This window comes from Chenopodium quinoa, unplaced genomic scaffold (assembly GCF_001683475.1).
Source record: "Chenopodium quinoa cultivar QQ74 unplaced genomic scaffold, ASM168347v1, whole genome shotgun sequence".
NCBI classification, from domain to species: domain Eukaryota; kingdom Viridiplantae; phylum Streptophyta; class Magnoliopsida; order Caryophyllales; family Amaranthaceae; genus Chenopodium; species Chenopodium quinoa.
Genome location: NW_018743292.1, coordinates 9,214,973 through 9,227,415, shown reverse-complemented (window position 1 = coordinate 9,227,415; position 12,443 = coordinate 9,214,973). Strand labels below are relative to the sequence as shown.

Genomic DNA, 12,443 nt, shown 5'->3' with positions numbered 1-12,443 from the left:
AAGGGCGGGGGTGAGAATCAATCCCAAAATCTTCTGGAATCGGAAAGGAAGCTTTAACCACTTGAGATATCCCTCACTCTCACCACTTACTTTATTTAAAAGGATTAAAACCCATTCTACTTTATCTTATCCCTATTATGGCTTAATAAAACGATACATGCAGTATTTCTATCGTGAAAGTCTCAACTTTATTTCATGTGTAGTTGCGAATATGCAGCCTATTTAATTTATTTGGTGACAACTTAATTAAGATGGTTGTTATATATGTTGTCATTAGAAGAAATAATGGAATTTGCCTAAATTAAACAATTATTTCATATAATTACGAATTGTGATGCAAATGGATTTGCATGTTGCGAATTAAATACACTCTTAAATATTTTGGCTAGCTAGTTGTCAAGTTGATTCTTAGTTTAAATGGAGAAAACCCTTATTTGATTCAATTTTATGTGTATTTGTTAAATTAAATTTCATTTGTAGATGTTGTATGCCTTTATATCAATGGATTTGTTTTTTTTTTTTTTTAAAAGTTCAAATTGGGATCTCTTTTTTTTTTTTTTTTTTTTTTTGAATAGTAATTAGGATCTCTTTGTTTGATCTTATATGTTCAGAATAATTAATTAAGTTCAGACAATGCAGAGAAAATAGGTTTTAAGTTCATATTATACCGTATCCATACCACCATACCTAAGCTTTTTAAGGACACCAATAATTTTTGTTAGAGGCAAGGAAAGTTCAATTTATATGGCTTTTCGGAAATATATAATTACAATTTTGAAGTCATGAAATCAACTATTTTCATTCAACTCTTAATATAAAAAAATATATACAAAAAATATTTCATGCATCCCTATATAAATTATGGTGGTTTTGTTCAAAAAAAATTTAAAAAAAAAATGGTGGCGTTGCTCAAAGGAAGGAATTTTGGTTAGAAAAACCCTCTGGACTCGATCAGCAATGCAAGTTGCTACATTCATAAAGCCTCCTATGTAGACCAAGGTTAATGACGGCTTTGTTAATTTATTGGTCAATTCAACATGTTAAATTACCATGTTACACTTAGCTTGCTCATTTATATGAAGGGTTTGGGTTTTTTTTTTTAAAATAATGTTAAAAAATACAGGTGTCACGGTAATTGAGTAGAACTCTAGATACGGTAATTGAGTAGAACTCTGGATATTCAAATATGTCAATAACATTTTTTTCTTGTAATAATTTTTGAAAAAGTATAAGGGTAAATATTTCTAAAAATAAAAGTATAAAAATTGTCATTGTAATTTGTAAATGATCCACATAAACTATACTCAACAGTCAACACCTAATTTTTTAAGAAGTCCTCATGAGTTCAAATGTGTTCCATGGTCTTTTTCGTTTACCTAGATGGCTAAACTTTGTTAGAATTTTAAATTTCAAATTAATTAAATCAAACAAACTATTTCTAGTCTTCCTCACAATTAGAGATAGTTGAATATAAAAAATTCTCAAGTTGTCCTATACAAAAATAATATTGCCACGCTTACTTTTTTTCCTTAGCATCGTACTTATCAAACCTAAGTAATTTAATAAATTGTAAAATCAACCAAACTTGAAAGTCTGCCATTATTCTTTGTAAATTATGGGACTCATTCAACTAACACAATAAAATAATTAAACATGCGCGTATAGTTTTCATTATATATATGGACCATCATCACCATCATTTTCATACATCATATTCAAAAACTTACTAGACATCACATATTATTCATATTTTGTTACAAAAAAGAATTGAAATATAATCACATATTATACATCTTCAAGAATCATTCAATAATTAAGAATTAAGGAGATGGTTAAGGTGAAGGGGATAGTTGTGTTGCAGAAGAAGAACAGTTTATTGGATTTCAAGGATTTGAGTTCATCATTTCTTGATGGTGTTCATGAGATATTGCTAGGAAAGAAGGTGTCTTTTCAGCTTGTTAGTGCTGTCAATGCTGATCCAGGTTTGTTATTTTCTCTTTACATTATTATCTCATTCTTTTCAATATAGTCTTGGAATTGAAATCTAAAATTCGTTCATATGGAAGTCGATCATGGACGTGGTCGTGATTGAATGAATTCGAGTACATATATGTATATATTATACGAACTTGTTATTAAGGAGAGCATTCATGCACGGGATAGGAGGATAAAGTAGTTGACTAACTTTTTAACGAATTTTATGTGAGAATTGATGTTTGGGGTTGATTCCCATTAAATTCTTTGATTAGTAGAAGAGAATCGCCTTTTTCCACCCTAGCATAGAGATTTTACCTTATTATTACCTAACCTAGGAAAATAATGCATCCATGCAATCAACATGTATATGTAATACTAGTTTAGATGGTTGATAAATTATAATAAATAAAACATTAACCACGCTTTTTGACTTGTGATTTTGCCATGCATATCAAAATTAATGTTGTATCAATTTATGTAATGTACGCAAGATTCAAGGGTCCTATATAATAGACTATAATACGGGTTAGAATTTTGGATCTAGACTCAAACCACGCTATCCTACCTATTAAGTTCTAAATTCGTACCCTATTACTTTATTCAAATTAGGGTAGTTTAAAGCCTTTATCATCCCCCAATTAGACCTTATTTTGTTTACCTAAATATACTTATTTTAAGAAAAATAAATTGTTCAAATAAGGGTTAAATATTACTTCCTGCTATGCTTTCTTTTTTTATTGCACCATAGGGGTTGGGCACAAGTTTTTTGGTAATGGAAAAAAGAATGAGAGAGAAAAGTAAACATACAAGATTGCACATATGATGATAATTCATGGTATACGTAAACTAAAAAATCAAGTGATAAAAAGTAAGGATATATTTGGTATTTGTAGTGTGAACACATATATTTCTTTTCCTAAAATAGAAATGGTGCAATATTTGTGATACTTTCTTAAAAGATAAGTGGTGCAATATTAAAAAAAAGACGGAGGATATATGATAAGATAAAGCTCAAGAAAAATAAGTGCAAATATGCTCTTTATAAGGATAAAAAGGGTTACCCAAATTCAATTTATACAATTAAAATAAACTTAATAAAGCAAAAGGCAAAATAAAATTTGTATTCTTTGTTAACCTTATCCGGTTTGATTGTAATTGGTAGAACTACACGTAGTTATTAATGTTAAATTAAAACTTTTGATAGCCGAATTGAAACATGGGTAAGGTTCTGTAAGAACCACCCCTAGGTGAGAACCCTATCGTGGACGGTCACAATATAAAGAATTTCATATGGCATTTTTTGTAATTTTGTAGAACTTCAAACCTAAGTTTATGAAAATGCCCTTAATGAAGTTTTATATCGTAGCCGTTAGATCTACGCGATCTAACGACCAACGATGGAGCTCTCACTTTAAGGGTGGTTCTCATATATGTTTTTTTTTTAAAAGGTTCTTATTATTATTATTATTATTATTATTATTATTATTATTATTATTATTATTATTATTAGGAAATTTTGATTTTTACCACCTTCAAATAACGACTTTATTAAATTTACCACCTCCAAAAAAAAAAGATTTACTTTACCACCTCATAAAAAAATAAAACATCAGTTTTACCACCAATCACCTCCAACTAACGGATTCCGTCCATAAATCCGTTAGTGGGGCCTACCTTGCACACGTGTCGCCATATTATTGGGTAAGTTTTAAAAAAAATTAAAAAAATCCCCATTAATCAACCGGTGTTGCTGCCACCGTCAGGACCCCCACCGCCGACCAGCCACGACCAGCCCCCGCCACCTAACCGCTACGACCAGCCCCCACCACCTAACCGCTACGACCAGCCCCACCACCGCACCACACAGCCACAACCACCTTTCCACCAATTTTTATTTATTTTTTTGCTCTGTTTTCTCGAAAGCCACAACAATGGCGTCTCTTCCAATGGAGTTAATCACCTCCATTCTTTTCGATTACCCACTAAATCACTACTTCGCTTCAAATGCGTTTCCAAGGCTTGGCATTCCTTAATCAATCAACAACACCCATTTAATCAGACTTCATCTCGCTCATTCTCTCTCCTCTGACCGTCGTCTTCTTATCCTCAACCATGGAAGTCACCTGGAATCGACTCCATTGAAGTGGGGTTCTGAGCTTGATGCTAAAAACGATTGACAAGGTTTGATTTACCCAATTCTTTTTCTGGTTTTGAGGTTTCGATTTGTGGGTATTGTAATGGATTAATTGCTTTGGTTTGTAGAAATGTTGATGATAATCGATTTGTATCCTTGTTGTTGGTGATTTGGCTTCTTAGTTTTTGGCAGCCACCAAATCCCGACCACCCATAAATCCCCTTCTAATTCCGACCACTCTAAAAACCCTAGCCACCACCAAATTTCGCACTCCTAAAACCCTAACCACCACCTAATTCCGACCACCTCCCTAACCCACACACCAAATTCCGGCCCCTCCTTAGTCACACACGAAATTCCGACCAACCGAGGTAGTTGATTTCGTTGCTGGTTGGTTTACACGGAAGATCGGGGAAGATGAAGAAGAAACGTCAAAAAGGTGGGCCCTACTAACGGATTCGTGGACGGAATCCGTTAGTTGGTGGTAAAATCGATTTTTTTGGAAATTTTGTTGGTGGTAAAGTAAATCTTTTTTTTTTTTGAGGTGGTAAATTCAATTAAGTGGTTATTTGAAGGTGGTAAAAGTCAAAATAACCTTATTATTATTATCTCAAAAAAGACAAAGTCATACAGCCTATAAAAAATTATTATTATTATTATTATGTTGAGAGAAATAAGTGTGGTTCTCATATGAACCTAAATCATCGAAATATAATTTTAAACCAAGTATATATATTAGATAATATTATAATCCATATTATTATAACACAAAATGATGAATAACTTTATGTTAATTGACTTTCCCAACTCAATGGCATTTTAATAATAATTAAAGATTTCTAGCTAGATACATATCAATTTCTAAGAATCAAATTATTTTACTACGTAATACTTCCTAAATATAGTTTACATTTGACTTTTTACGGTATTCAAGACATGCCTTAAAATGTTTATATCTCCATTTTTATACACGTAAAAATTATAAAAACCTTTTTTTTTTTTTGAGGAAAATAAAAACTTAATATTAATAAAATGTACAATACGACGAATTTAATAAAATCCCAATTGAACATATAATCTTTTTTTAATTAGTGGAAATTTATAATCAAAGTTTTTAAAGTTTGATCCAAATAAGTCAAATGAGAATTATATTTTGGGAAAGTATTACAAAAATGATATTGTTTGATTTTTTTTTTGACGGGTTAAATGGGAACGAGTTATTTGTTGAAAGGAAAAAAATAAAATAAAACTTCCATCATTGTCATCAGCATTCACCGCCTTGTCAACAAACCTTGCATCATCAAACTCGCACTTCCACCTTTTTTTCCACAACTCTTTTAAACGACTGTGTTTCACTAACCGTTGTCAGGTACTGTAACTTATAACTCATTATCCTCTTTAATCTTAATTTATTTTTTAATTTTTTTTATCTAATATATAGGTTTTCATTATTACGTTAATGTTGATTTGATTATGCGTTTGTATGTAAAGGGAAAAAAAAAAAAACAAATTTTGCTGAATTGATGAAGTTAATGTATTTTAGTTGTAATTTGTAGGTGATTTAATTATAAAAGTTGTATCCAGTTTATCTGAAACTTTGTTTATTTGGGCAAACTGTAAAAGTCACATTGTCTGAATGTCTCAAGGTTAATATTGTGACATGAATTTCTAATTTATGATGCATAGAGCTGACAATCTTTGATCCGACCCGATAATTTAACTCGAATGGATTTACTGAGGAAACCTGAACTGAACTTGAATAACCCAAATTCAACATATTATCTTTTTTACAAGTACTAATATTAAATTTTCTATTAGTTCTTGTATTTTATTTTATTAAGCACAAACCTAATTGTGCACTTCCTATTTAGAAATCTTAAAATGAGCCAACAAACGCGATCAAATGCATAAATAATTACCCTTAAGTATACCTACCTCTACGCGTTCTTGGTCATTTGGTGTACCGGGGGTTACGAATAAGAATTTGTAGAACTTTCTACTTGTATAATAGTTGAATCGATCCTATATTCTTTCTACCCTTAATTCCTACAATGATTTATTAGGAAATTTAATTATAAACCTCTACTAATTAAGAAATGTGTGACATTTTTTCCTGGACAAGCTAAAATATTATATGTAACTATAAGATTATTTCATATGATGGGATTGATCGAAAATGCAATGTGCTTGTATCATTATTGAGGAGGTTTTTTGTTGATATGTATAGAAATAAATCCCGAGTAATTTACTTGCAAAATTTTATGTTAAGAAAATTTGAAATTCTAGATTATGTATGTATATTTCATTTGTCCCTTATTAATATTACGAAAATGCAGTTAACATGGAAATTTGTATGTTTTTCAGCTAATAACTTGAAAGGTAAACGTGGAAAACCTTCCTATTTGAAGGACTGGAACACAAAATCCACTGGCTTAGCAGTTGAGGAGGCTGTATTTAATGTGACATTTGAGTGGGATGAGGAAATCGCTGTTCCTGGTGCATTGATCGTGAAGAATGAGCACCACAGCGAGTTTTTTCTGAAAACTGTGACCCTAGAAGATGTCCCTGATCATGGAAAAGTTCTCTTTGTTTGCAACTCATGGGTTTATCCAACTCAGTACTATGAGAAGGATCGTGTATTCTTTACCAATAAGGTTACATCCTACATACATTTATCTAGATTTCGCTCTTTACATATATACAAGTTGTGACAGGCATGTTTGTCTTTGTATAACGTTGTTAATCAAATTTTCGGGTGTTTTTTTTACATTAGACATACTTACCTCATCAAACGCCTGCATTACTGTCCACTTACCGTGAAGAAGAGCTTGAAATTTTGAGAGGAAAGGGAAAAGAGAATGCAATGCTGAAGGAAAGTGACCGAGTTTATGACTATGCACTTTACAATGATCTAGGAGAGCCAGAAAAAGGTCCGGAATATGCCCGGCCAGTATTTGGAGGATCCACTGAATATCCTTATCCTCGTAGAGGTCGAACAGGCCGTCCACCTTTAAAGACAGGTAACATTACATCCATTTGTTCATAACATTTCATCCTTGCATTGGATCTCTCTTTTCACTGAAGAAAATTTGAAAGCTAAAAAAAAGTCTCACTTTTGTGTTAATATTATCTTCATATTTCCCTTGCAGATCCTGCCATTGAAAGCAGGTTGCCATTGCTCAAGGGTCTAGATATCTATGTTCCAAGAGACGAACAATTTGGGAACCTTAAGATGGCTGATTTCCTTGGTGATTCAGTGAAGTCCCTGTCACAGGGCTTTGCTGGCTTGGTCAGAGCGGTGCTGGACAAGACACCGAAGGAGTTTGACAGTTTTCAAGATGTGCTGGATATGTTTGAAGGAGGAATTAAGCTGCCAGAGAGTCCATTTCTAGATCAATTAAGGGAAAGTCTCCCTTCACAATTTCTGAAAGCAATTACTCGAAATGATGGTGCACCAATTCTGAAATACCCAACGCCTGGAATAATTAAAGGTACACACTAGCTTATATAAGAGCCTTTGTTTTTGCCATAGTTCTAGTGAATGGATCTTAAGCATTAACATGTGTCAACTTATTTCTTTTTACTGTTCTGAACTTGCTGATACAGAGGATAAGTCAGCTTGGAGTACTGATGAAGAATTTGCTAGGGAGATGTTGGCTGGAATACATCCTCTTGCCATTCGTCGCTTGGAGGTAATTTATGGCCATGTTCATTTTTTCCATCATATATATATATATATGAAAATAAAAGTGTGTTAAATCATTAGGCATTTAAGAGAAATTTTTTACTTCTATGCTAATTGAAAGCTACAAATCTACAACTGAGCTGTTAGCTGCCAGACTTTTACACTTCGATTGTAAAGAGTAAATTAAATGTCTGCCTCAGTTGCTTTATTGTGGATATAAGATAATATAAGAATGTCTTTTTTGATATCGGAAATTATGATGTTTTGGGGGCAAGGTTGCCGAGCATTCCCTTCTGAAAATTATGCTTAGAGTAGTGCAATGCACTTGTACAAGGCTGACAGTATAATCTATGTTTGGTTAGTCAGCAATTAGATCAAGATGTTTGTCATATGAATCAAAACATTATGTAAATGCCACCCCCTTTATTTTATAGGATTTCCCTTTGAAATGCAGGAATTCCCTCCGGTTAGTAAGCTTGATCCCTCAGCATATGGAAACCAAAGAAGCTCAATCACTGAGGACATTATGGAAGAAAAACTAGATGGTCTAAGTGTACAAGAGGTTAGCTTTCTCAACTGGTTTTCAATCATATTATACCTACTCATATCTTCATTCTTATATAAGTTATCTGCGTCTTTACCCTGAATCAGGCAATTGAGAGTAATAGGCTATTCATATTGGACCATCATGATACGATGATGCCATATCTAAGGATGATCAACACAAATACTCCTTCAAAGGTTTATGCCACCCGTACAATCCTCTTCCTAAAAGATGATGGAACATTGAAGCCGTTGGTGATTGAGCTAAGCCTACCACATCCTGATGGGGATCAATTTGGTGCTGTTAACGAAGTATATACACCAGCTAATGACGGGATAGAAGGCTCTATTTGGCAGTTAGCCAAAGCTTATGTGGCTGTTACTGACGCTGGTTATCATCAGCTAATCAGCCACTGGTACTATATTTTTCTATTAAAGCTTTGTTTACCTTATAGTATCAAAGTCATGTTTCAAGCTCTGACTTCTGGAAGGGTATCTTCTTTTGGACAGGTTACACACACATGCAGTCATCGAACCATTTGTAATAGCATCAAATAGACAGCTGAGTGTACTTCACCCAGTTCACAAACTTCTGCATCCACACTTTCGTGATACAATGCGCATAAATTCCATAGCAAGGCAGACTGCTCTTAACCCTAATGGGTTGTTTGAACAAGCCGTATTTCTCAGACAGTATTCTGCAGTGTGGTCATCCAAACTGTACAAAGACTGGGTTTTCACTGATCAAGCTCTTCCAAGAGACCTTGTCAAGAGGTATGTCACCTTATTTACCCATACTAAACTAATACTTCCGTTTATAAACTCTGTTTATCTATAGCACAAACGTGTGTGCAATTATGAACATTTAAATATGGTTAAGTGGAAGGAAGATAATGGAAAAGTAAAATTGGTGAAATCTGTTGAAATATTTGTCATATGAAGTATTTATCTTATCTAGTTTTGATAGTAATTCATTCAATGAAAAAAATACTGTAATTGTCCTAACTTAATCAATGTCCTGTCAATATTACTCAGAGGAATGGCGGTAAAGGACTCAGAAAGCCCTCATGGATACAAACTACACATCAAGGACTACCCATATGCTGTTGATGGACTAGAAGTTTGGTCTGCAATTGAGACTTGGGTCCAGGAGTATTGCTCATCTTACTACGAGTCTGATGACATGGTTGCTACTGATCCTGAATTACAGCTCTGGTGGAAGGAAATCAGAGAAGTAGGCCACGGTGATAAGAAGGACGAAGATTGGTGGCCGAGCATGACGACTCTGAAGGACCTAACTGAAACCTGCACAACTATTATATGGTTAGCTTCTGCAGTCCATGCAGCAGTCAATTTCGGACAGTACACTTATGCAGGCTACGTACCCAACAGGCCAACCATAAGCCGTCGGTTCATGCCAAAACCGAATACTCCCGAGTACGAAGAGATCAAGGAAAACTTCGAACTTGCATTCTTGAAGACAATAATGAGCCAGAATCAAGCATTGGTGGGTGTATCTGTTATTGAACTTATATCTAGTCATTCCTCTGATGAGGTTTATCTTGGACAACGAGACATCGATGAATGGACTACAGACCCTACACCATTAGAAGCATTCAAGAAATTCGGACAGACGTTGGTGGAAGTCGAAGATAAGATTGTCGAAAGGAACAATGAGGAGAGCTTAAAGAATCGGGTCGGTCCGGCTAAGTTGCCCTACACTCTACTTTACCCTTCAAGTGGTGTGGGAATAACTGGTAAGGGAATACCAAATAGCATTTCAACTTGAAACTCCTCTTCATTTTATCCTGTTATTTCAGGAAAAAAAATAAACTGTCTAAAGTAGAAATGATCAGCATATAATTCAGGTTACATACATTATACATACCAATTTGTGATATTTGTAAAATATATTCAGCATTTATTTTTAGTTTCAGATGTAAATGTGGACCGGCCTATAATAAATTCCATCAGGCCTTTGTATTCTTTGATTGAATTATTATGTATACAGTACATGTTTCATGTTTTTTTTGACAAGAGTACATGTTTTTAATTTTTAAAAAAAAAATATTTAATGCATATTACTTTTACCAAATTTGAACTTTACAATGAAGATACATCACTAATTATTCTGATTTTTAATGCAAAATTGCAACCTTGCATATAAAATTTTTTTAAAAAAAACATCCGTATAGGGATTGATCATGGGACAAAGTTGCCTTAAGGATACTCTAAGAATTTGGGTTCAACCACTACAACATTCACCTTACGTTTGAGATAATTTACAGAATATTACATATATACTTATATACACAATAAGACTGGATGTCCTTTTAATTTTGGGGCCCTGTGCTAAGGCCCACCTTGCACACCCTCTTCTACGGCCCTGCTTATTCAATAAGTATTTTGAGCTTGACAGGACTCAAGCTTGATTGTGTGGAAATGTATGGGTATAATCTCCGTTATTTGGCTTACATATCCTACTTTCTAATATACGAAACATGTCTAACATACTAGACAAAAAATGACAAATTAACACGTAATATATGTATAGTTTGAAACTTTGAATGACCAATGGTAAAATGGGGTTGTTTACGAAGTATTTGTTTTAAATTACTCTGTGCTTTATTGTATGATAATAATAATATGCTACATATTAACACTGTTAAAAACAGCTAAACATCAATCCTAATTTGGAGTCATTTCTAAAAACATACTGTATCTTAAAATTGGGTTGGCTAATCAATTTATGATAAGTCTAATTCATATCCTTGATTTTGGCTGTGATTCTTTACCTTCAACCAAGGCTTTCTCATATAGCCTGGTCCATCCAATAGCTCTATCGCATGGTCCCTAACCTAAAATTGTGCCTTATTGCATTGTGTCATTTAGATCTTGGACATTTATATGCTCATTTCACCAAGTTCATTTACTACTATTATTACTATATAGAACAAAACGACAAGTAATGTTAGATGGAATTTGATTTCTCGGATATCATTCTAAAGCTGAGATATTATTGTTTTTTTACTTGCATGGTCTTTAAAACTTATTTTTGACCATCTATATCTTTAATTATGTATTACTCTGTAATAAAAATTACAGATTTTAAAAATAATACTATTGTAGAAAGTAGATAAATCTAGCAATATCTCATAAGTTCATATGTTTTATATATGTACTTGATGAGCAGTGGCGGATCTTGGCCAAAAATATTAGAGGGGCTGGAAGTTAAATTTTTTACCTCCCCGCTCAAAACTAATCACTATGTCCTTATATATTACGAGTAAAATAAGTTTATTTAAATTCATTAACTAATTAATTATAATAATTAAACGGGGGTCGGACCCCAAATAGCCTCAGTGGAAGGTCTGTTGATGAGAATTTTTGGTCAGTATTTTTAATTTGACCATAAAAATCAAAACAAGAACACTATTTTGAGATGAAGGGAACACTTCATTTGATTGAACTGGTATGCCAAATAATAAGTCTTTTTTAATTATTACTGATAAAGCAAGAATTAGACCCCTTGTTGGGCCAACCCATACCAACAAAGAACCATAATTCCACAGGTCAGGCTGTTAATTATAAACTCCGTAGTCCGTACTTACATTATTACATTCTCTATATTTTTCCATTTGTTGTCCTTATTTTTTAGGAAAAAAATTAAGAACTTTTGTCAAGATTGATACTTAGACTAATCTAAGTAATTTAATTGTCTGGTGGTTGACTGCTACCTTTCTTAGCTAACCCCACGCATTATTATCAGTCACATTCAAAGATGTTGTCCTCTTTTTGGAAATTATTACCACTTTTCCTCCTCTTTACCGTGACTCTACTTCGGTGAGGAGTTCTTACCTAAAGGTATATCCGTTTCGGTTCAGATTTCGTTGTCACATTATTACGATCAGTTTATATTACACTATCAAAGTAAATAGAAGTATTACTTTTACATAGTTACTATATGCATAATAGTCTCATTTGATGTATGACTGATATTGGGTAGCGATGACACATGAGGATGAGGATATCCCACATTCTCACCTAATAGTCTAATACACCTCACTTTAGAATGTACTAAACGTAGAGAGGTTTTCCATTCGA

The 12,443-nt window shown here is 33.3% G+C and overlaps 1 protein-coding gene across 1 annotated transcript; it reads left to right on the top strand.

Moving 5' to 3' along the window:
• The first annotated feature begins 1,710 nt into the window (after positions 1-1,710).
• On the top strand, positions 1,711-10,373 carry LOC110736905 (probable linoleate 9S-lipoxygenase 5). Its single transcript, XM_021917243.1, has 9 exons — positions 1,711-1,982; positions 6,476-6,765; positions 6,885-7,131; positions 7,261-7,602; positions 7,718-7,803; positions 8,251-8,358; positions 8,448-8,755; positions 8,850-9,113; positions 9,375-10,373. Exons 1-9 carry the CDS (start codon positions 1,829-1,831, stop codon positions 10,126-10,128), a joined length of 2,553 nt encoding a protein of 850 aa, XP_021772935.1. The 5' UTR covers positions 1,711-1,828; the 3' UTR covers positions 10,129-10,373.
• The last annotated feature ends 2,070 nt before the right edge of the window (positions 10,374-12,443 follow it).

Excerpts from the sequence above, each read along its gene's own strand:
- LOC110736905 (XM_021917243.1), top strand. The coding sequence starts at position 1,829 with ATGGTTAAGGTGAAGGGGATAGTTGTGTTGCAGAAGAAGAACAGTTTA. Across the intron at positions 1,983-6,475 it reads TGCTGTCAATGCTGATCCAG|CTAATAACTTGAAAGGTAAA; the intron begins GTTTGTTATTTT and ends TATGTTTTTCAG. Across the intron at positions 9,114-9,374 it reads CCAAGAGACCTTGTCAAGAG|AGGAATGGCGGTAAAGGACT; the intron begins GTATGTCACCTT and ends AATATTACTCAG.